Source organism: Oculina patagonica, chromosome 12, assembly GCF_052425735.1.
Source record: "Oculina patagonica isolate OP01 chromosome 12, crgOcupat, whole genome shotgun sequence".
Lineage (NCBI taxonomy): Eukaryota > Metazoa > Cnidaria > Anthozoa > Scleractinia > Oculinidae > Oculina > Oculina patagonica.
In genome coordinates, this window is record NC_135769.1 from 32,061,408 (window position 1) to 32,086,172 (window position 24,765).

General features: G+C 39.5%; 3 protein-coding genes across 3 annotated transcripts in view; all 3 read right to left on the reverse strand.

Annotated features, from left to right (window-relative positions):
- Positions 1-4,807: 4,807 nt before the first annotated feature.
- On the reverse strand, positions 4,808-6,898 carry LOC144633207 (uncharacterized). Its single transcript, XM_078492024.1, has 2 exons — positions 6,583-6,898; positions 4,808-5,460 (listed from the first exon to the last, which is right to left on the reverse strand). The coding sequence occupies exons 1-2, from the start codon at positions 6,896-6,898 to the stop codon at positions 4,967-4,969; spliced, it is 810 nt and encodes a 269-aa protein (XP_078348150.1). The 3' UTR covers positions 4,808-4,966.
- A 1,763-nt stretch (positions 6,899-8,661) lies between these two features.
- On the reverse strand, positions 8,662-14,630 carry LOC144633206 (noggin-2-like). Its single transcript, XM_078492023.1, has 2 exons — positions 13,897-14,630; positions 8,662-10,796 (listed from the first exon to the last, which is right to left on the reverse strand). The coding sequence occupies exons 1-2, from the start codon at positions 14,452-14,454 to the stop codon at positions 10,527-10,529; spliced, it is 828 nt and encodes a 275-aa protein (XP_078348149.1). The 5' UTR covers positions 14,455-14,630; the 3' UTR covers positions 8,662-10,526.
- A 3,268-nt stretch (positions 14,631-17,898) lies between these two features.
- The window catches only part of LOC144633193 (U3 small nucleolar RNA-associated protein 6 homolog), a 28,139-nt gene continuing 21,272 nt past the window's right edge, over positions 17,899-24,765 (reverse strand). The window contains exons 19-23 of the mRNA XM_078492006.1: positions 24,605-24,682; positions 23,655-23,761; positions 23,397-23,463; positions 23,123-23,195; positions 17,899-18,679 (exon numbers count right to left, since the gene is read on the reverse strand). Coding sequence (XP_078348132.1) covers positions 18,522-18,679; positions 23,123-23,195; positions 23,397-23,463; positions 23,655-23,761; positions 24,605-24,682 — 483 coding nt within the window. The 3' untranslated portion in view covers positions 17,899-18,521. The remainder of the gene's footprint in view (positions 18,680-23,122; positions 23,196-23,396; positions 23,464-23,654; positions 23,762-24,604; positions 24,683-24,765) is intronic.

Genomic DNA, 24,765 nt, shown 5'->3' on the forward strand with positions numbered 1-24,765 from the left:
AAAAACGTTTTTGCTGCCTTTGCCTTTATGAATCTTGAAAAAAAAACTAATTACCTCCGAATAATCGATGAGACATTCTGCCAACTGTGCAATGATGCCGTGTACATTGGAAAAGTGATTAATTGTGAGTTAATGTGTTTCTGGGTGCTAGCAGAGAAGCCCGAACAAAATTCAGGGCTCAACGGCATTTTATGTATGTGGCGTCGCGACTAGCTATAGTCTGACCAAGAGTATCGCATGGATGTCACGGGTTTAAATCCGGTTGGAACCCTGATTTTTTTTCAGGCTTCTTAGCTATTTGGATGATCTGTTAGTTCATGTCATTCTAACCCCTGTTCATATACGATTTCATTCATTTTCATCACATGTGAAAGTCGAAGAGTACTATAAACATGGTTCCAGCACCCCTCTGTCCGTCAAATGAACCATTTTGAAGGCACATCTCAGTTTTGTTTTCATTTTTACACAGTAACTGAACTCACTTCTGTTGAATTCGTCACCAGAAACTTGGTGCTTAATTTGTACTCTACTGCGTGCAACTGGATACGAAATCACAGGGAGGACTTCACATTAAATTAGAAGACGAATGGCAGGAATTTCAGCAGTCAGCTGGTGCTAGTGATGGTTTGGTACCGAGATATCTTTAGAAACTTGTCACTTTATTATTATCGGGGCGCGATGGGTTGTCCCGAGAGATTCCGAATTATCTCGGTCGTCCCAGATACCGTAACTTTTCGGTTCCAGACCTCGCACCAACTAACGGCCGCGTATTTAAACTTCAAAACGGCCACCACAGACCAATTTGGGGTTGGGGGGGGGGGGGGGGGGGCGGGTATCCCGTATCTCATTCATTTTGCCGTAAATATCCCGATATCCCGTATCCCTTTAATTCCTGCGGTTTGTATCCCAACTTTGATGCTCGATATCTCGGGTTTATTTTTTAATATCCCGTATCCCGTTAATTTTTTCCCCAAATATACCGTATCCCTATATTTTTTACCTAAATATCCCGTTTTCTGATAAGCGCTAATAGGGCCTCGGCAATTTTGATTCGTCCTTTAATTTGATGTGAGGGCACCCGGTAAAAAAAATGTAAGTAAACAGTAAATCACCTAAAGAGTGATTAAAGGTGTCCAGTGCAGCCATTTGGCCTTGTCTTAACACCGAGCCAGATTACATCACAGTCTTTGACAGTGTTCAAACGATGAGCGATAGTGATGACAGTAGAGTTCTTCAGTTTCTCGTGCACACTGGTCCATATGATTCTCTCTGTGTTTGGACTACGTTCGCGGTGGGTTCATCCGAGATAACAATCTTACTTTGTTGTAGTAACGTGCGAGCCAAGCAAATCAGCTGCCGCTCCCCGACACTCAGGTTCTCGCCTCTCTCTAAAAGCTCGTACTCAAGTTTTCCCTCGAGGCTTTCAACCAAACTGCTAAGTTTGACTTCTTCAAGGACATTCCATAACTCATCATTGGGTGTTGGAACGTGCGAACACTTTATCAGATAGGAAAGACATAACTGATCATCCCCATGTTTCTCCAGAGGATCAAGGTTCTTTCGTAGAGATCCACTGAAGAGGACAGGCGATTGGCTGAGAACAGAAATACATCTTCGTGACTACACCATCAACGAATATCTCTCCTTCAGCTTCAGGCATGCGTAAAAGAGCTGCTACAATGGACGACTTCCATCTCCCGTTCGGCCTACAATTCCAAGCTTAATTTTTCCTTGAATTTCAAAACTTAAATTTTTCAGTTCATATGCTGGATAGTACCCGGATAGCAACATTTCTAAAGCTCACGTGTCCAGTGTGGGGCCAGTTGATTGGTGGGAGGGCTGTAATGTCGTATCCTGGCTCTGAGTCGAGGCTGATGTAGGCCATGACTCGTTCAACTGACGTCAAAAGGTTTTCGACCTCTGCAAACTGTTGCACAGCATATTGGGAAAGTTTGGCGGTGTCAATGACGTAGGCGAGTGCCAGCCCAGCCAATGCTGCAAACATGATAAAACTCGTGTCGTCAAAATCGAGCGTACAATTATTATACTTCCTTGCTGACGCCCTCTTGTTTTGATTTTGGGCAAGGACAGGGTACAACCTTGAAAATTAACCGCTGACCGGCTAGGCCTTCTTCCAATTACAAGTCACAACTACCCCAGGGCAACTACCACGGCATACATTTTTATGGAGAGCTTAAAGGATTGGAGTTTCCGAAAGGTCTTTAGAAGTGTTTGAAGACCAAAAACAAGCAAAGTTTTGCTTTTGATGACAAAAATGAAGATAAAATTGGCAAAAAATGCTAAATTATGCTAGCAATAAAAAGGGGTCACCAAGCTTATTTTTGAGTTATTTCAGGAAATTAGCACTGAAGGAAAAATTAAGGGTGTTTTTACATGTTATACTGTTTTTCTTTTGTAACTACTGATGTCAAGGAAGTGATCACAACTTGTCGACCAATGACTGGTCATTTGTTTAAGAATAACTTTTACGATCGGCCGAGCAAAAACTTTATTTCGTGGCAGAAGTTGAAAAATCGATTTTCTTCATTTTTTGCTCATTAATAGCTTTAAGGTAGGTAAGAAACCTGATGCAGTTCGTTTCCACTAGAATTCTTATAATTCCAAGAAAACAAAAAAAAATCGATTTCGGTGATCGAAGTCACAAATTTTCTTAATTTCAAACCAAAAATTAGCAGTCATGAACAATCCTCGCGTTCGCATACAAAACTGCGCAGAGAAATTTGGTCACTTCCTATCAACATAACAACTCCTTTTCCTTCGCTAGAATATAATTTCAGGGTTTTAGCGAAACTCTTCCAATTGAAAAACTGAAGTGTCGTGGAATACTTTTCACGATAACAAAAATTTGAATGAAATAGCTATTTTTAACGGCAGTATTTAGCACGTGGTATAACTCCAAATTTTTTCAATTCTCGCTCAAACATGCATACAGTATTCTTATTAAACATACCTGAGAATTGGCGTGGGTTATTGGAAGGATTCTCACTTAGAGGGCATCAAATTTCGGCAAATTTCACCGTGAGAATGGCCGTAAACTGTGTAAACACTTCTAATTACCAAAAGCCACGATAATGAATGTTTTAACTCCAAATGCTCGTCTTTCCTTCTTCTTGCCGAATGTTCCATTGCAAAATTCCCTTTTCAACGAAAAAGTGAGATAAAAAAGCCAACCTGGATCGTTTTAGAACCTGGATCAATTTTGGTCTCGAACGGTTGTACCTCACTTTGGATAAAACTTTTTCCAGTTTGGAAATAAATACTGCTTCACATCTTCAAAAACTTTAGCTTTTGTAAGCTTTATATGCCTCCAATGACCTTCATGGTGAACGTCGACCTTGAGCAAGCCTCAGACTTGGCTTGGACCCAACCGGGTAAGATTTTTAAAATAATCGATTGATGCGAGCATGCATAACTTGACCTAATTTAGAAAATAGCCTTACCTTTCCTAATGGACGGAAAACCAGAGTACAGCTTAGCCAATTTGCCCTAGCCGGCCAAGTTATCACCCAGCCGCAGAAAAATCTCCTTGTCGGACTCGGCGTGTGCGCCAGTGCGTGCTGGTCATCAATTACCGATGCATACCGATGCTGTCCTTTTCCCCGCCCCTCTGCCTATGAGGATACTTCGCACAATGTCACTCCATGTGGTAATGACTTCTATTAGTGGATTTAGTAAAAACACCCAGGAGACCAGTTTTGATCAAAGAGGAACACGCAAGAGCCTTTGTTTTTATTCAAGACGATGATTTTCTTGACAATTAAAATGAAAGTGTTTTATGTTGCGATGAAATGTGACGATTTATCGGCGAAAAAAAAAATCAAATAACGGCTAAACGCGGCTATTCCTTTGCGAACCGTTAATAGTATAGTCTGTGAATTCAGTGAATCATTCTCTGAATAGTTTTTTCCCGCGCAGTGAAAGCAGTTACCGTATTTATTCGATTTACCGCCCTGGGCGCTTATTACATTTTTGGACCTTGAGGGTGGGCGCTTATTCGAGGTGGGCGCTTATTCGAGGCTGGGCGCTTATTAAATTTTCACCATTTTAAGCAAGTAGCACGTTTATTTTGCAAGAAAACAACAATTATAATAACTAAATGTGAAGGTGTACGAAAGCTGAAATTAAATATTCATTAAAAGTTTCAGTAAAAAAGCTAAAAAAACTCGGTTTTCGGGATAGTCATTTAATAGTAGTTAGTCAATTTTAATCTCAACTTCTACAATAATCATCCTTTCTTTTGTGCCCTCAATTTAGAGGGGTGGGGGTGGGCGGTTATTCGAGGCTGGGCGCTTATTAACTTTTCCTGCCTACAGGGTGGGCGCTTATTCGAGGTGGGCGCTTATTCGAGGTTGGGCGCTTAATCGAATAAATACGGTAATCAAAGTCCTACTGCCCAGGCAAAGCTAAGACACTGGGTGGCGACCGAGCGGGAGGTGGGTAGGTGAAAAATAAATACACCAGTAACGTAAGATCGTTTAACTGAGGGGCGAGGGACAGGAGGGTAAATCTCCCTCCTCCCTACATTTTGCACCAATTTCTTCCTCCTCCCTATTTTTGAGGGAAATTTTCTCCCTCCTCCCTACTTTTTTGCCAAATTTTCTCCCACCTCCCTAACTGGTTTTGGCCATTCCTCCCTCCTCCCTATTCTGTACATCCCCCTTCTTAACTTGACGGAAAAAACCTGAATTAGAGGCCTTTATAGGCAAGCAAAGGCCTTGCAGTCTTCAGGGTCGACTTTGTTGAGGACTGTAGACGAAGTAGGAGGCAAGGGGCATTTCGTTTTGAGGTAAATAGGCCTTTATTGACCATTTTGTGTGATTACACGAGTTTTATAAAGCAACTGTAGAAGTAATTAGCAAATGCATGCTACAGTAGCAAAAACGGAGTATTAAAATACGGCATCGACAACTTTGCATGGACACTATGGCGAAGTGCTTTCACAAACCTATGATTCGTTGATTTTTGTACACCAACAGATCAAAGCAACCAAAGGAAAAATGAGAGTATCGCTTTCTTTCCTTTCAGGAAAGTACTTTTTCATGACACTATGGAACCAAGTCTCAAATTGCTGTTTGATTTCATCCGAGCTGCTTTGCATAATTCCCTTAGATGCAAAGTACTTGTAGCAGCCATCGTAGGAAACCGGCCACGAAATCCTTATACTTGAATCCTTCTCGACGGTAAAGAGCTTTCCGACTTCTTCAAAAACCTTTCCCATGGTCTCTTTGGAGATGGTGTACTTAAAGTCCTTTTCCAGTGGGCGAAAAAATGCCGCGAGATCTTTAACCCAAGGTACTGATTCGTCTGGTATCGTCCAGATCATGCCCAAAGTCCCCCCAGGCGCCAACACTCGGTAGATCTCCCTCACAGCATCTTGGTTTGCAAACCAGTGAAAACAATGGGCTGCTACAACTGCATCAACACTCGAGTCTGGAAGAACTACGTATGAATAGATAAAACAAATTACACAAGGTTTCTTTTTGAGTTACAATACAGATTGAACATAGCTTCACAGCGTCAGCTTGTTTCATTAAAAAAGCTGAAAAATTTGGCAGCATTTTATGAAGTTCTCATGGGGAACTCCACTTCCTGTCGTACCTTTAAGTGTTAAAATTTTAATTTTGTTTATTTGGTACGGCTTAGGGTGCTTCAAAATGACCAAATATTCGCCGTCGAAAACATCGCGGTACCCTTTTGGGTATTGTGCCAAAAAATTAGTGGAACTATATGTGCGACTCCCATCAATTTTCCGCCAGTTTATTTGGTAGTTTAGAACTGATTTCAAAATTAAATTGGGACCACACCCACTAATCGAGGTTTCCGACTAGCACCCCCGTTATTTTCAAAGGGGAGTTCTCCTCCCCCAACCCTCCAAAAAGAAGCTCTGGGAGCATTGTAAGGTTAGCACCTACCGATACGATATCTTCAAGAAGCCTTCAGTGCACGAGGAAAGCGTAACGTGAAAAATTCTACAGCTGACTTCATTATAAAAAAAATTAGACAAGTAGGAACCGAAGCAGCACGCAGTTTAAGAAGTCTCTTCTGCGAACTATCTCTTTTGTGTTCTACGCCCTGGGAGAATTACTATCGAAATTCCAAGTGTAACAAACACTCCTTTACAGTTTTGAAATGCGCCTTTAATACTTTGCGTTAACTTTGCGATTCACTTAGATTACATATAAACAAAGAGAAACGCAGAATCAATAAACTAGAACTTGAAACTTAACGAAACAGAATACAACAATTGAACAAGAATCGTAAAAATACAAGAAAAAACGATTAATAAAAGATCTGTACGGCAATTCTGAAAAACAAGAAATAATTTACCAACCGGATTAAAAGACAGACAATAGCGCTAATGATGATACGAAATTAACAATAAACGATTACATAATGGGACAGAGAATCTTACTTGCACAAAAAATAAATAATAATGAACTACGCTAAACAAAGAACAGAGCAGACGTTTAGTTTTTTGTCTGTTTGTGTGCGGCAAACGCCTGACCAGTTGTAGACACACCAGTAAGGTCAAGTTAAATAAGATGCTAAAAGCAAACTTACTAATTTTCTCTGCGTGGAACTGTAGCACCTCGACATTAGGCAACATTTTTTGGAACTGTTGTATCATAGTATCAGTTGGATCGCTCGCTATCACTCGTGCGTCGATACCTTCTAACACTTCCATCATAACCCGAGTGAATTTGCCTGTACCGGAGCCCAATTCAAGAATATTTAGTGGTTGTAGTCGCTGATTTTCTAGGATTCCAAGCTTTTTCAGGAGGAACTTTACAGATTCAACAGTGTAAGTTGGTCGAACTTGTTGGTATGTTGCTGAATCTTTAAAAGCAATCGCCGCCAGCTTTGATCGGTTCTCCATGTCGCACTTATAGGTCAAGACTACCAAAATAGTGCGAAGAGACTTGGCTCGCTTTTGCTTGATTTGTTTGTTGTCCCACTTGAGACCATTCTCTATTTTCCAATTGTCCATAATGCACTTTGTTTTCCCCCCAAATTTTGCATAAACTATTGTTTTGGAAATATGCAGTCCTCCCAAGAGAATTTGAAAACAATAGTTTATGCAAAATTTGGGGGGCAAACAAAGTGTATTATGGGCAATTGGAAAATAGAGAATGTGATGTCAGGCTCAATTCTCTAGGGAACATCAGATGAACTGAAATGAGCAAATATTTGGGGGGGGGGGGGGGGGGTGGGGCAGAAGCCCCCACTAAGAAAAAAAAAAAAAAAAAGCTTAACTAAAATAAAAACAGTTGCCACGTCAGGAAAACTTGCCCCCGCAGACAAAAATTCTAGGTACGGTCCTGTTTATCGCTGTCGTAAATTATAACAGCAGCGGTCTTGTCGTTCGTCGTCATTTCAGTTTTTTCATGTCGCCGTTTCAGACCTTGTCGCCTGTTAAAATTTACCCTGTCATGATCACATGATACACATTGGCAAAACCGGTCGCAGGCTTTCGAACCGTTTCGGTGAGCACCTTCTAGGACGTGAGCACCTCCTGGAAGGCTTCCATCAAGACACCCCCGCCACCTAAGGAAGCTCGATTCCACGTCGCTGAACACTTTAACCTCCGGGACCACAACAAGATCAGTGATATGCATGTGTCTGTGATGAGCCAAGGTGAACGGCGACACCGGAGGGAGAGTTGCATCTAGCTCATGGCGATGCATACTCTGAACCAGGATTCCATGCTTCGTCTCTCGCTGCACTTACGTTCTGTCGTTCACCCAAGTTTTGTACCAATGAAGGTGTTTTGCTCTTATCTTTTTGCTTCTTAGTGTAGCTAGCTCCTCTTCTGACAACGTAGAAAATTTATCTTTGTAGTTATATTCCTGAAAAGCTAAAAAAGAATGGAAAAACGCAGCAAACTTGCCTTAGAAAATTGCCGCCATTGTCGACTAACGAGATGCGACAAGTTTACTAGTGCTGACGTTATGCTTTGTGCTTATTGGCTAATATCCGTCACATGTTGCTTTTTCTTCGATTTGATTGGCTGAGACAAAACTATCCAATCTTTTCTTAAATTGGACAGTTTGTGCATTTTACCTGAAAGTCCTAATAGCCGATTCCCTCTATAATCGCCGCTACCAAGGAAGTTGATTCCCGGTAGTTGAATTCATCAAACCATGCGCGAGACTCAGCAGCGTGCATCGTTGCTGAGTCTCGCGCATGGTTTGATGAATACAACTACCGTGATTCCCTGCAGGCGCGCGCTATAGAGGAAATCGGGTATTGAAACTATCCAAATTTAATCCCAAATTGGACAGTTCTCAGAAATTAAGGAAAAATAGCTACAATATAGGATTTACTGACAGCTATATAATTAAATTTATAATAATTTCTTTCGCGCGCGCAACCGTAACGTTTGAAAATAGCTCAAAGGTTTCAATTTGAGCTTTGCGACTGATGAAGGGGTTATTCCAGAACGTTTCGCAAAACGAGACAACATTTTAGCACTTTTTAAGATCAGAAAAAAAAAAAACATTTTTAGGGTTTAGGAGGCCGGCCCTACACGAGATTATGTCGAGTGCCCCCGGGAAATTAGCTTACTCGAAGTGATATGAAACTAACTAAGTGCATGACCTCTATAAAAAACATTTTTTTTTACTTTTAAAACAACAGCAATAACAATAATAACACTTTATTTATACCCACTATAATTTACAATTTATACATTAAATTAAGGGGTGAGTTCTGACTGCCCGAGATATCCATAATGGCAGGCATCCCTAGTAAGAACGACAAAAATAATAATACCGTCAGGTATTTAATAAACACACACACCAAAAGGGTAAACTATACACAAATAGAGATTTAATACGTATAGATTTTAATAGACTATAAGCAGTCACTATCTTTTCCAAGCGTGCGATACGAATCAAGATCGAACAGCCCCGCTAAAAGCGAGGGCGCCTGGGGCCTGTTTCTTGAAAGTCTCGGAAAATGTTCGGGCCAGTAAAGCAGTTTTTAGTTATCTGTATCTCAAAAACAGAGAAGTGTATACGCCTGAAACTTGGTATGTAGGGAACCTCTGTTCATATTTTAAATATGCGAATAAAAGTCAGCTCTGAAAGCACAAGGTTTAAGAATTTGCTATGGCTTTCCGGATGCGAAAACTTTTCGGGACCTTTGAGAAACGGGCCCCTGGTCCCCATTCCCTCCTCGTATTTTCCCCTCACCCTTTAATTTTGCCGGCCGCGCGTAGGATTTCAGGGACAAAAACGACTGCTTGCTGTCCAGATTTAATAAAAAAAATAAGCTTTATTATACAGGCATAGGCACAAAATATTCACATCCAAGAAAATTTAATCATCACTGAACACTCATCTCTTCTCTGTAGATCCAGGACCGTGGTGGACTCGGCTAGATGTGTTTAAAAATAGTACAGAATATTCTGAATAAATGTGCCTTTTCTTACTTTATAACAGTGGGGGAGGGAACGGTATGGGTGGGGGGGGGGGGTTAAATTTCTAGCCTACTCGCCGTGTCCATTCTCTAGATATGCCACTGCACTGAGTTACCACAAAACGGTATACGAGGTCAATTTATAAAATTGACTGAATGCATCATCACTCATTAACACTCCGGAGAGAAAATACATTTGAATATATCCAATCTTATTAGCGATCTAATAGCGAAACGCGATCTACCCGAAAAAAAGCACAACTATTGTAGTAATGTAACTGTTTCAGAAATACTCTACGACAAAGCTATTAATATGTCAACTTAAGCTCAAATGGTTTTAGCTCAAACCCGATTCTGGTTTGTTGATATAGCCTCCAGCGAGCGTGCTTGGCACCCACTATGCAATTTAAAAAAATCGTAAAATCCTGCTTAAAGCTCCGTAAGTAGTTTTACGTGAGATTATAACTAGGGAGCTCAGGGCGGTGCTAAAGCCGAGATGAAACAGCTGAAACGTTCTTGAATGCACGCGTTTCAAAACAAGAACCATGTTTTCGAGATAACTCTCGTATTTGTCAATCTCCTACACAGAATTTGCTAGTACGTGCAGCCATGTAGGGTTTTTACTTCACAGTTCAGTCAAACTGAAGCATCAATCTAAAGAAACAACTTTTAAATATATTTATAATATCGAGTTTCTGTTCCCTCCGGTAATATCTGATGATATGGAGAAGAGGGGTGGGATAGGGAGTATGAATGAAGAAGCTTGGAAGCAGGATTTTACGGGGAATATATGCACTTGGTCTCGGATATTGAAAGACTGAACATATAACAAATGGCACCAAATAATATCACTAGATCACTATCCAGTGGCTCTGTTGACCAAAACCAACTCTGCTTAACGTTAGCTATAAATCGGATAGGAGAAGCATGCCATTTCCTGTTTAACCGGTTAAGCCGGCTATTACGCAATATAACATACCTATTTATACCTTACTTAAATAGTTACAGTGCAGTGAATTGGTTGCGTTTTGGTGAAAGAAGTATGTACTAACTGCTCTGTAACTTTTTGTTGCGTCTGTATGATATTAGTTTCCGAGAGGCCGCACTGGTAACAGTTTCTCAGCAACATTTGTAAGCTTTTCCTTGCACTTGCATTCACAGTTACTTATTATGGGATAACGAAACTTCAGCCAACGGCACGATATACTTGACGCTTGGGCCCCAGGCCTCTTCCCTTTCCGTCCGTCTCGGTTCTTGCGGCAGTTCCATCGAAGTAAGTACACGGGGACTGGATCAGAGGGAACGCAGGACATGCCATGAGGCCAGGAACACTCCTTATTTACACAGCGACCCATCTGCAAAGGAAACCAATGGGCGCTTTTATTATTATTTTGTTTCGTAGCATGAAAAATAGCTTGTATGCATATACATGTAAGATGCACTAAGCCCTAGCTACAGCGAGTTATCCACGTTAATAGAGCGGTTTTCACTTGAGTGTCGAAAGTTATTGCGCTTGCTTTGGTTTGCATTACTACGCTTAGTGATTGGCTTAAAAATCTCGCCCACTCCAGCCCGGAGAAACCAAAACCAATCGTGACCTGCTCGCGTCGCCGCGCCGTGCCGGCACGATCGCTCGAGTGATTGGTTCACTGGAGTCTGTGTCGGATTGGCAGAGTATTACTTTGGTTTTGGTTTTACGACACTCAATTGAAAACTGCTCTAACGTCATGTCTTGTCTGTTAATGTCTGAGAGATTTTGCTCGTCTAAGCCAAGAAAGTATTACTAAACATCATCTTGATTTGGAAAAATCTAATTTACGTAGAAAGTAAATGTATATTAGATTTTTCCAAATCGATGATGTCTGTTAATGATTTTTTTATTTTTTTTTAATCTATATAAAATTAAATCAAGCCTATAAGCCTGACAAGCTCTTACTGTTAACTGGTTTTTGCGCAACGAGAAAGATTTTAAAATTAAATAGGAATAAATTAATGATAATATAATTAAAGTCAGAATAACTAACGGACTCTCGCGTCATGAAATTTCGTTTGCAATAACGTGCTAAATACCTCGCCTACTAATGTGCTTAGTATAAGAACCTTAATATGCGGATTATTTTAGGAAATGATGTTTTTTTCCAAATATATGAAAACGACATGTTTGCGTCACTGGGTAATAACAGCGGTTTCTGTGGTGTTAACACAGTCTGAGACCAGAAGAGGGCGCTGGAACAATCCCAAGGCGAGGATTGCGCATGCCGAAATACCTAAATGAGCCTGCGATTATCAGTAATTTCTATGCGTTTATCGCAAGAGCCATATTATGGCTCCTGGCCATAGTTTATCGAGTATGAGTTGCTTTGGTAGCCATAGGCACAAACCTAAACTAACGGTGACATTTTCTAAGACGTGTATGTTTAGACTAAAAGGCTCAAAACTGTTTGTAAAAAATGTTAAAACTTTCGCCGCCAAAGCCTTCTTGAATAGAGTACTTGCTGTGATGACGTCATTGAAGTTGCAAAACATAGGCTTAATTGTTAAATACGCTTTTTGTCAATTAAGCCCGCAAAAAAATAACATTGGCCTAGCACCTTCTATCATTGTCTCGTATGAATGTCTAAGCAGTGGTCATTTGAAACTGTGTTGACATAGATAGCTAAGTGTGTTGATGGCTGCTCAGTAACTCACAAGACGATTACTAAAAAAACACCGGCAAAAATCATGCAAGAGATGCCTGAATCGTCTTGTTGTTACGCGCTGGACTTAATTCTGCGGTCTGTTTAGGTTACGTCTTTAAACTACACTGTACAGAGGTGTATGGGGCCAAGCAATCTTTCTTATTGAAGTTAATTTTACACAGATGAGGACAAACAAGCCCACGTTTTGAAGCACCGCAATGCGTGGTTAAAGTTTCAGAAGACGTGCTGCGGTTTTAGCACTCTCTCAATTTGGCCTTCGACATGAAGTTGCTGCTTGAATGGCTCTTTTGCGGTTAAAAAGCAAACTTTTTTACGTAAGTGTTTTCCGGTCGAAGCTTTTCCTTCAGAGATGTGATCTGCCTAAACTACACCGCGCGGCAGTGCTGATAGAACTAGTAAATCATAGCAGTGTTGCTACCGAGGCTAAAGTTGATATGTATAAAGAAGCATTAAAGGAACAAAAATAGTAATAACTTGATCAGTTTGTTGTTGTTTTTCCAGGCCACCCTTCAGTTTGTGTTGGGTGCTTTTTTAAACTTTTTTTCCAATGAGCTAGACAACGAAAAGAAACATACTTTAAGTTCCTGTTCTTGTATTTCAATTTGGTTCTTCTTTGCATCTTGGGTCTGTTTTCACTTGACCTGACTTTAAAGCCAGCTAAAAACGACAGGTGAGCCAAAGAAAGAATGTTTTCATTGTTCATTTTCCTCAGCGTTCAAACCTCAAATGGCGACAAGTCGCCATCTTGGATTACGGAACACGGTGAATGAAAGAGAGACAAGAGCCTTTGTTTGGCTTGTGTCATAGCAAAGCAGGGTTAAAGAGTCAAGTGAAAACGTACAGACCCTCTAAACGCTTGATTGTTCGCTTCATGACAGACAAGAGTGCAACCACTAAAGAACGATTGTTTGAGTTAATTTCTTGATCCCAATTCAGTTTACAGACGTCTTTCCATCACTGAAGTTTTAAACACTTTCTTATACTGTCAACAACAAAATAACACTGCTCGTGGCATTCCACGAAAGTCTCCTCTCCTTTACGAATACTTTGACTGATTTTTCCCATATTTTTGTGTGTGTACTGAAATATGGGTTATTTATAACATATGGGGACTTTGTTGTATTCAGTTGACTTTATAATTAGATCTACCGACTTCAGAGAATTTCTGTGTTGAATGTTTGATCTGGTTCGACAGGTGCGTTTTGGGTTCGTCTGGAATATATTTAAATCGCTTTACTTCATGCAGCGTTTGCAACACTTCTCAGCAGATGTTTAGTTCCTGAAATGTTTAGTCGTGTGAGCCTACAAATCTTTATTAATCGTCACACACAAATCCGCAGTCGGAAAGCACGCAAAGTAAGCTGGCTTTACCTTGGCACGTAACAGATTTTCATTATATTCGTCGCTAATTCGTCTATTTTTAACGAACAAAAAAAAAATAAATAAGAGATCCCTGGTGTGTGTCTGGAAAACATGCACACAAAGATATTTTGTACATTGATGACAACAGTTCAAAAATAACAGCCAATCTCTAGCCGAAAATGAAAGCCTTATTTCTGATTGTAGGTCACTCATAACGCATTCCGCAGTACATACAGAACTGGTGGCGTATAGAGGAAGAGAAAGATATTCTAAAAATAAGCACGATATTAAACCGGTCTGCATTTGTACACCATGGCCCAGTTGCCGATGTATGGAAGCAAAAGGTTTACTATATAGATGCTGAAATGATCGCACGTTTCCAAGTCTTACTTACCGAAAGCCATCGTGGCCAATAGCAGAACCCCAATTGCTTCCAAGTCCTCTCCACAGGGCAGTCCGATTTGTGAATAAGCCATTTCATCAGAAATCTCTCCAAAAACACGGATGTTTTCCCCATTCTAGGCACAGTCTCGTTCCTGATAACCTGCCTGAGAAAGTCTTTTTCCTCGGTCGTGACGCCACGCAACGAAACACGTTCCACAATCGCCTCATCGGACATCAGTGCGGGCTTGGTCACTGACAAAAAGCGTTCATCAATCTTGCCTCCAAGTCGCCTGCGAAGTCTCCTCTCATTCAAATCACGCTCGGTCGGTTTCTGAAACTCGTCTTCGCAGTCATCAATAGTTTTTGGTTGGATGTTCTCACTGACTGGGTTTATTGGCAGGCCACTGCCTATTAGGATGTCTTTTGGTTGGGATCTCTCGTGAGGGAAAAGCATAGAAACACCATCACTACCTGTAGACTTCTGAGTCTTGTGGTTGCACTTCGAAATTTTCGCGGTATTAAGCAGTAAAGCTGCTATAATGATCAGCAACGAGGATGAAGTCTCCATGCTTTTTGCTCATTGAAGCTACTGTCTGATGCTTTAAGCCTGCTTTGCTTTTATAGCCGAGTATTGGTCTGTTTACTACTTACACCCTGTGGACGATTCGCCAGGACACTGGACACTAATAACATTTGGCGCGACGCGAGACGTCAAATTAAGATTCAATCGATCTCCCATTACACATGTTCTTCGGCCCGAAACTGAGATTTATTGACCCAGGGTTAAATACATTTTTTTGCACTGTGTTGATGTCGTGTACTGGTAGCATAAAAAATTTGCCTTTGATGGTGTAAGACCAGAGTATTAACGAATGAAGCATAATTTGAAGGACGGACAGTTTTGCGTTTCAAAAATGCGTTTTGGGGAGATTAACATAGACAACGCCGTAAACTGCGGTATATTTCAGACAGAAGACTAAACCCTCGCATAGCTGTGTCCCATCTGTGTGCTTTGTAAATATTCCTCTTCTTTTGCAGACGTCGAGTAAACTAAATTGAAATGCGATTATTTTGAACCCTATGCCACCTGAATGCCTTCCATCGATAGCAAAGTGCATTTTAGTCACATTATTGTCTATAAACCGGCTGCGATTAAGTCTCTAAATGATACAACTACTTCAATGTCAAGTTCAAGGAAAAGAATTCTTAACAGTCTGTTTTCACAATTCCGAAAACACATTTGCACCTCCATATTAATAACGCGATGTTACAGATTTCTCGTCGAGTTGTAACAGTATTAGTTATGTGTTAACCTTAATGAGACTTTAAATGAAAGCTGGTATTGTCTCTCTTTCGGCAGACAAGAATAAGCCGTCATTTTGCACCAAGACGACACAAAATTACTTACCCACGCGAAGACTTAAGAACAGGATATGCTTGCCACGTCAAAAAGACGTTAATACTTATAGCCACTTAACATTCAAGACGATGGAAACGTCTCTTTTTCGCTGTTTTCCGGCAAAGCAAAAGCGACGAAAGATTTTGAGACTGGACATAATTTGACTGACCATTATGCTGTTTTATATTCCACTCGTTTATTTCTAATAAGTGAGAAATTATACCAAGGAATGTTATAGGTAAACACAGAAATGTTATTGGTCTGATATCATTAAAAGATCAATGGCATATATCCCTACTAATACCCCTATCTATCCAATTTAGAAAATTATTCTTGTGTTGAGAAGTAAAGATAGCATCGTTTTACGATAAAAACGTTAGCTAATTATACCTATACCTACAGATTTACAGGATTAATTCGTTTCTCTCAAAGCATGGAAAGACAACCCTTGTCATTCCACAAGCGTGACTTGAGTTCTCTTGGCTTCCCACCAAACGTTAGCACGCGTGGAGGTGGTTTCAACCTGAATGGTTTCCCGCCAGAAACCTCGGCCGAGCTAGGTGAAAGGTGTGCTTCGGTACTTGGTTAAGTCACAATAAAAGAAAACTAAAATCGCTGGAAAAAGACTTGTTCCAACGCAAATTATTACTATTTACCAACTGCATGGCCGGACCGATCGACTTCTATTAAAGTTGTTCGTAGTAAATGGTCACGACGGTACTTACTTACTTACAGTAATCATAGCGATCAAAGCTCTTATTTTATGAGAGTATAAAGAAGGAAAATTTAAAAACGTGATTCCAATCCATTCTAATACATGTACAGAGTTAAAAAGAAAAGAAAAGAAAATGAACAAAGAGATAAATAAATAACCAAAAACTGAGATTGCTCATTCAGTCAGTAAAACTCGACCCCCTAATTAGAATATGAAAGAAATCGAGTGGTGGAAATCAACACTGTATTCAGATTACAAGACATTGATGAAATGTCTCTTGTAATGGTGTCCGTTAAATATTCTTCGCGTGCGACCAAATGCGTAAAAAAATGTCAAAGTCGCGTCAGGGGTGTCTTTTTTGTCCTTTCTTCGTGTGTGTTTTTTCTTCTTTTTTGGGCAAAGCAAAAATTTTAATTTTAATTGGCACATTTTTCCTCTAATTTGTGCAACAGAAGTACGAAGTGGAAGCAAAAAATAGACTGAGATTTATAAAAGGACCCTTACATACTTAAACTTTTTTTTGGATTGAATCTGTGAGGCGAAAGTTAGTCGGCAACAGGCCAAAGGGCGCCGTCCATTGGCTGGACACAATAAAATAGCTAGGAATGCCATTATGCCACTACAAATGATGCCATCAAATACTTGTAAGCCAACCAGGTAAAGGCCTCATCAGAACCAGTCCAAGTTCAGTTCACCAGAAAAATATTTCCTAGTTGATTGTTCTGTTTATTCTCAACGCTTGTCTGCTTGATATTGTAAGGGGAAAACAGATGGGCCACTCTTGAGTCGTTTTGCGCGACCGCGTTTCCATCCGCCAATTGTTGGAAATTGAGGAAAATCGCATTCGTCACATACCAGATCGGAGAAAACTAAGAAAAACTCAATTTTAATTTCCAATTTTAATTCTACAAAAAGAATTGGAATGTGCGCAGTCGTACATTTTCGTGACCTGAGCGTAAACACCGGAATTCAGGCAAGACTAATGGTTTCCGCATGGTTAGCATTCACAGATGCGTTTTCAGACTATTTTGTCTGGGACACAGCTAGCACTGTTCGGCCCTTCAAACACAATTCGCTGATCGTCAGACGAAGCCGCCGAAAACGTGAGCAGACGTGTCTGTAATGTCCTAAAAACAATTAACGACCTTCTTTTTTGTCCCGGGAGGGTGTGTGTGTGTGTGTGTGTGTGTGGGGGGGGGGTACAAAGACAAAGTTTAATACGGGGGGGGGGCTTCGTCTCGTAGGTTCAAACCCTTATTTGTTTCAGTATATATAACTTTGGATAGAAAAGGTATCCCTTTCACATGCGTGTAGAAAAATTGTATCCCTTTCAAAACTTCTCAGTTGAGTAACACCAAGATGAATCGCCTGTGCCTCTTCGACACATTTTAAGGGATCTTGACATACTCGAAGACGACACCTGCCATACGTTATACAGGGTTTCATGGCTCATGTTTCTCAAACTACAGGATTGTAGCATGCAACATGTCTTTGCATGGCTTCGTCTATGTGTTTTATTTTAGTTTTTGTTTAGTTTATTTATTTTTATTATTATTATTTTGTTATTGTTCCTGAAAAGCCCCATTGGGGAGGTTCAATAAAGTATGTAAGTTAAGTTATGTTATTTCCCCAAACTTCGGGTCTTCGAACATCTTAAGCCCTTTTTGCCAGTTAACGTTGATGTTTATGTTTGAGGCAAGGGAGCTTTAAACTTCTCAGGCGGATTTATTTAACGGTTAACAGGCCCTGTGAAACATTCAAGCATTTGCAATAAAACAACACCAAACTCCCATCATTGATATGTGAACGCTGTTCAAAATTTGGCAGGCTGAAAAAGAAATTTTATTTTCAGATCATTTGCACTGTTCATACATTAACAGATTTTTGACCAATGTGAGTATGTGTTCTCATTATAACATTTATATACAAAAGTTTTTCACAGTTTGGTATGGTATACATCAACCATAAGATTGTCGACCAATGTCACCGCATTTTATACATATTAATAAGATTTAAATAAAGAAAGGGACACTCAAAATAACATTTTACTTAAGTAGGTAGTAAAACACCGGAAAGGGAATATTAAACCAAAAAATGGTTAAGAATGGCGAAGATTAAGAAGGATTACGACCCAAGAACTTGGCTAGCTAGGCTACATGTTATAAGTTGTCTGAGCTATCCGTGATATGTACGTAGCTTATACGTAAAATAGCCTTGTGCTGGAGAATTTCCAGTTCAAATCTGTCGACTACCTGTGCATGAGGCTTGATAATTTGATAAATCCTATAAGTCTCTTTTCTTGTTGGCACACATTTAATTAAATGTTTGTTCTAAGAATTTCCTGTCCAATACTATAAACTATAGTTGACGATTTTGACGCTTCACTCTTAGTAGTTGAGGGTGTAACAGCATACAGTATACGACTCTATCACATTTGTGCTTTCCAATGCACCACTCAAGAGAAAAGGCCTTCTGAATTTCTAGTCTACAGAGTCTCATCCAGAGAAGGTGTTTATCCGCTTTATACTCGCCCCGCCTGCAGTAACGAGTAAAGGCCGACGAATTCCTCTGTAAATTCCCCGTCAAGTGTCTTGGTTGCCCGCCAATACAGATCCCCTGCAGCGTCTGGCTTTCCACTGGGATGTTGAAGCTCAAGACGAATATAGTCCAGCCACAGATCTGAGAAAATAACAGGCATAGCGTCTTACAATGACCAAGATTCACACAGTTAATCTAAGGCACAGATCAGCTGTTATTTTGTATCATTTTAGGGCGTTTCCAAACAGGATTTCTACTTTAAATTCAAAGTAATGCAATTATTTTGGAGCTTTCTCTGATCTCCTCCGAAATTGGATTTACCCGTCCGATCTTTACCTCCAGAGGTGGAGTAAATTGGAGTATTCCCAAAACGGATTAAGTGCTTTGGTTATAATCATCAGTCTGTTTACCTTATTTTCAAGTCGCACATAAAAACGCCTCCGATCAAGTCGCGAACTGGTTTCTCAAGTTTCCTGTTCGTACTCCACAGTTTTGCCAATCTTTAGAAATTTTGAAACAAGGAGCTGTCTAATGTGCGTGATAAACAGAGCTTTGTATGGAGAAGTCAGGGTTTCTTTTATGGATCTTAACAGTTTCCCAAAATTAATTGGTAGCTCAATATTCACGAAGAACATTCTCTTTTGATTCATCAAAGAGGCTTAGTCGCGCTTTTTGAAAATCGAGTTAAGTCTCTAAATAATGATTAACACCACAGAAATAAAACAAATACTAAAAACGTCCAAGGACGGTCAAAATGGGCAAGATTGAAAGGAACTGTGCTGAGCTAAATTAGAGGCCCAATTTGTGTGACATTTGCAGATGAAATTACTGGGGTAATTGGATAATCAAAATTCCAAGGACTTTAAAATTGGTCAAAGCCGTTGTAGACCTCAATTTAGCAGTCACCGGAATTTATTTAATCCAATTAGTTCCTAAATTGGACAGTACGTTGTCGCATTGTGTGTTAAGTTATACCATTTAAAAGGACCATGTGCTGTACTATTTGGAAAAGTCACTTCAATGGATTGTCAGAAATCATCTTTGTTCGTTATGTGGGTGACCAACATCAGTAAATAGATAGTTCATTGTCATCTTATAATTTAAACCACATTCAAGAGTGATCTTTACCCTTAAAAAAAATTTGCTAAAGATTTTACGACGAAAAATATGCCGCGAAAAATACCGTAAAGAAAACTCGCTGACAGATTAACACCTCTTCAAAGCTAGACAATAACACTGAAAATTAAAACCAACCAAAACACTGTGAAAAGAGGCCAAGTAGTAATCATTACTTACACAAACAACAATATCTTGTCACTCCCCGCAGCAACTACTAATTTTACAGTCAGCGTCGGAAAAACGTCCTTTAATCTCGCGTATGTGTCACTCAAGTTATATTAAACTATGAACCAAAATTAATTTTCCTGGCATCGGCAATTTTGTGTAATGATCGCCATTAGGATCACTATATTATTTTTAGCATTAAAAAGACAAAGTCTTGTAGGGCAATTAAAGTGTTGAAAGTTAATCGGCTTAATTAAGAAGAATTTCTAAAACCTGTAACTGCTAAACGACAAAAAAAATAATTAAAAACACAAAACGGAATCATAACGAAATACCTAACGTAAAAAATGGAGCATGTTTTAATCGCTAAATTTAGGAATTTATATCAGTCAGAGGCAATTTCTTTTTAAGTTTTAAATATGTTCTGGCTTCCTCAATTTTATAATGTGATAAAAAAAATCTTTGTAGTTTCAAGCTTTGATCTGCTCTATCTATTTCTGAAAAATAAATTTCCAGTTGCTCAAAAAATTATTTTAATAAAAAGAGTAATGTTTTGGGGAATTAAGAAAAGCCACGTTATGAAAGCTATCCAAGGGTTATACAGTAATCGGATTAGGTCGACAGGAACCTCGTCAAACCGAAAAATATGGACATAACCAAATGTCTTTAGCTAAAAACAGTAAATGCATTCTTCGATCGCTAAATTTTAAGTCTAGGTATTAAGACAAATTTAACCCCCAGTCACGCTCTTTTAAATCTACGTTTGCAAATGTTCCATTTTTTCTACGCGATACCTAATAATGTGCTAAACAGTCATCAGATACTAATTTTTGATCAGATCTTCTTAATTTAGGCAAAAGATATCTAGTCGATTATACAGTCGAACTGTAACATACGGATTCCACATTTGTCCCGCACTTTTTCGTATTGAAACCACTCTATAACGACCCTCCCCAGGCAACAGCTAGCTGAACGGATCTCAGCCCCCAAAATGAACTTCGCCACCCTGACAGAATCAATCCTTTTTTAATTCTCCGTTTTGGTTTTTTGTCTACAACAGAAATACAATAACTGCTCTAAGATGATCAGCATAAATTTCGCTCTCGGACAAAACTTCCACAGTTCTGACAGTTCGTTGTTTGCAAAAGACACAAGGTGAAATTTACAGTAAACATTTGACACTGCAGATCTTTGCTGCCTTGTAACATCCCTCGGATCTATCGGAATTGCCTTAACTGTAAGCATTTTAAATAGCATTTTACGGTATTATGGCTAGTAAATAATACCGTAAAATGCTTATAATGAGCCCCCCTACGGAAAATATTCTCCCTAAATCTCCGATGCAAAAATCCGATAGATAATTAAGCCCTTCCGAATATAAGCCAGCAAGATATACTCTTTCGGATTACATTAAGGTCGCCAACTGTTCTTTTGTATTTTATGTTATTACAGGAGTATCCCCAGAAACTTCTGGCGTCCATTTGATGACTGTATTACTTGTTTTGTGTTGTTTAGAGAACTTTGATTATCACTTGATGACCAAAAAACCCCAGTTAACGTGACGTCATCATAAATACCCCAGCTTTAGCTTACCGTATTAGAAATTAAGTCTGTTTTGGCTACCAGAAGGCATTACATTTTTGTGGGTTTTAATTTTTGCGATTTTCCTATCCACATAAGACTGTTGGCTTTTCTAAAAAAACACGCTAACAAGATTAACTTTAACCCGTTATGGGTTTCTGCTAGTTCACAATAAATCCTCTTCTGACACTTATATATATAGCGATACAAAATAAACCTCAAAGAAATACTGCAAATAACTTGTTTTTTTTTTACGTAAATCCTTAACATGCTCTAACAATTTTTTTTTTTTTTTTAGAAAGGGTATTGACTTCGAGCACCTTTTCTTTGAAAAACGTACATGTACATTTAAAAAAATAAAAAAAAATAAAAATTAAGATTTTTTTTCACGCTTTGCATGTAGAAAGACGAGACAGGAAGCGAGGTCATTTAGTTGGCGCCTCGCATGAACTACTTGGATGGTATTACGTCTTTCCCACTGAATGATGTGACGCTGCAGTAAAGTCGCATCTTCGCAGCATAATTTTTTTTCGTTGACTAAACAATTCCTCGGTGCTTTTTTTTATTATAGGGCGGAGAAACTGGTTGAGTTACACAGCAGTAAGACACTGAGGATCAATCCTCTTACTTCAGAGCCCGAGGCACAAAACCACCTCGCCACCCACCGACGAGACAGGAAGGCATCAAGAAAAGGACAAAAGAAAGAAGAAGCCCCATACTGACACACGATCAATCTCCTGACTTCAGAGAACGAGGCACAAACCATTTGACCACCTCGGCACCCATCGACGAGACAGGAAGCCATCTAGGAAGCTGTGAATACGACACAAAACACTCGCACGTGCCACGACGAAAATAAGCACTGGGGCAGACAAGAGTAAAGAAATGAAAAATACTCGACTACAACGGAAATTTTACAAATGTTTTAACAGAAATAAACTACTGCATGCTGCGTATGATTTTCCACAGAAATAACGCAAAAAAATAGACTTCTCAAGACAAACCGAGCCAAAAAAAAAACTACAGCATTATCAGAGTATCATGACATATCTGCACCAAGGACAAAAACGACAAGTTCTAATTAAATTATTTCCTCATGGGTCTTTTGCCAGCATTTTACTCAGTCAAGAAGATTTTATTATAGTAGACCTAACAAATGATAGACAAGGTTGACACCTGTCAATTATAACACTGTTTACCCTAAATCATTGTGTCGATTTCTATCTGTCATTTTTAGTTTCAAGTGCCCAGGGTCTTCCGCGACGATTTTAAAAATGGCGGCTCGTCAGAAAAACACCCTGGGTACGAGGTGACTCCTGAAAACCACACAGCAGTAAAAGGTATGACGCATGAGCAGTTACCGCCAAAAATGCCACTCGGCAAATTAACGAAATCCTCTGCCCACAAGACATTTCTTGACGTTCGCCGCTGAAATAACTTTATGTTTAGTAACATTTTCGTACAAACTTCTTGCACAATTCGCTGAGTCAAAGGAATGAAACCCAATAAATGGGTTTTAATTTTTTTTTCCTAAGACCACTGCAATGCAAGGAACTTGGCTTTTATTAAATAGTTAGCAATTTATGCTCGTTCCTAGGCTCTTAATACACCCCGCTTCCTAATACCGGGCGAACAAAGACACTGGCGATGATGGTACAGACTATTCAAAGTGCCCAACCCGCTCCATTCATGTAAAAAATAATTCCTGTAGAAACTTACTGGGATGAGAAGTCCCAAAATGATCTACAGCTGCCTCGTACAGATCGCGGGCGCGCTTAACACTGGGTTCAACCTGAGTGAAAACCACACAAGAGAAAATTGGATTATAAACGGTAAAATAAATCACCTACTTGAACAGTATAAACTATCAACAGGAATAATTTAAATTGTCCGTCAGGGATGTTACAAGTGGAGACGAAGGCGCGCTAAAGGAAAGAATTCCGAGAACCTCGGGAATCGCAGTAATAAAGGACTTTTGAACTGACTAGCATACCTGTGTTAGTTCCAAATCAATGCATTTTCGAAAGAAAGAAATGGCGAGTGGTCGTACTTGAATCAGTCTACAAGGAGAAAAGATAGCAAGATCACAACAAAATCAAATCAAAGCCAGCATGACTGGCATATAAACAACCCCTCCTGCCCAGAACTCTATGTATAGGTGTCCTCCTCGTCAGGCGGTAACTGGTAAAATTTACCCCTTGTAACACCACAAACGCAAATACACATAACACACTATCTCGAAATATCGTACCTTTTGTAAAGTTTTCTGGCTTTTTTAATTCCCTTTGTCATGACTGCCCACTCGACGTACTTTTCCTTCAGTGGAGTCCTTATATCAACACACGATTCCAACGAAAGCTAAAAAAAATGACACACAGTATTAACAAAGTATGGCTACAAAACAAAGCAACCAGTTCTGCAAAAGAGAAGCCAATACCATTCAAACTTTTCGGTACCTTCACCGGTTACCTGCATTGTACAACTAAACTAAAGCCATGAAGATGAAGTGTTCAACATGACTTATGTCGTTTAAAATATTATCCTTATTGTAATGTAATAATGTAGTTTTCATTCTTATAGGGCCTCTATTGATAGCAGTAATTTTGTAATTTATAATTACTGAAAGAGCAACCCTGTTTAAATAAAGGCACTCTTCTCTTCTCTTCTTTACTCGAGCATGGGACAAAGAAAAATTCTGAGTCCCCGACGGGAATCGAACCCATGGACTTATTACCGAGCTTAAAATTTACCATCTTTATTATTTACTATAAACTAAAGCCAGTAAATAAAACGCTACACCATCGAAAGTTATTGTGTTTTCTTTGGTTTACGCTTTCTGAGCTCTGTAATAGGTTTATAAAACTCGTGGGAAGTGCTGGAGCCAAAAGGAACAAACGTTTTTATTTTTCAGTCAATCAAAGAGAAGCCAATCGCGACCTGTATTATGCAAATTTTCCGCGCGTTTTTCCGCGCTTGGCACTGACCGGTTGAATGTTCTTCCATTAACTTGGAGTTACGTTATTTACTTTCTTTTTGCAGCAGACAGAAAAAAATTATCTTTCGAATAATAACCACAAATACGATTTTGGTTTCGCATGCATCGTCTACAAAGTCTACCAGTACATGTACCGCGCCTTGGCGTCAATCCCAAAGATTTCACTCACATGCACACTTTTACATGACGCTGTCAAATAAACTTACTTCAAAGACAGCTTCTACTTGGTCTGGGTTACTGGTGATACACCACTCTATCCAGTTATTCCACAGTGATAGCGAGTCCTACATACACCAAAATAAAAATTGTTAGTAAATGAGAAAAAATAAATATATATATATATATATTCTCATTTATTTCACCGAGC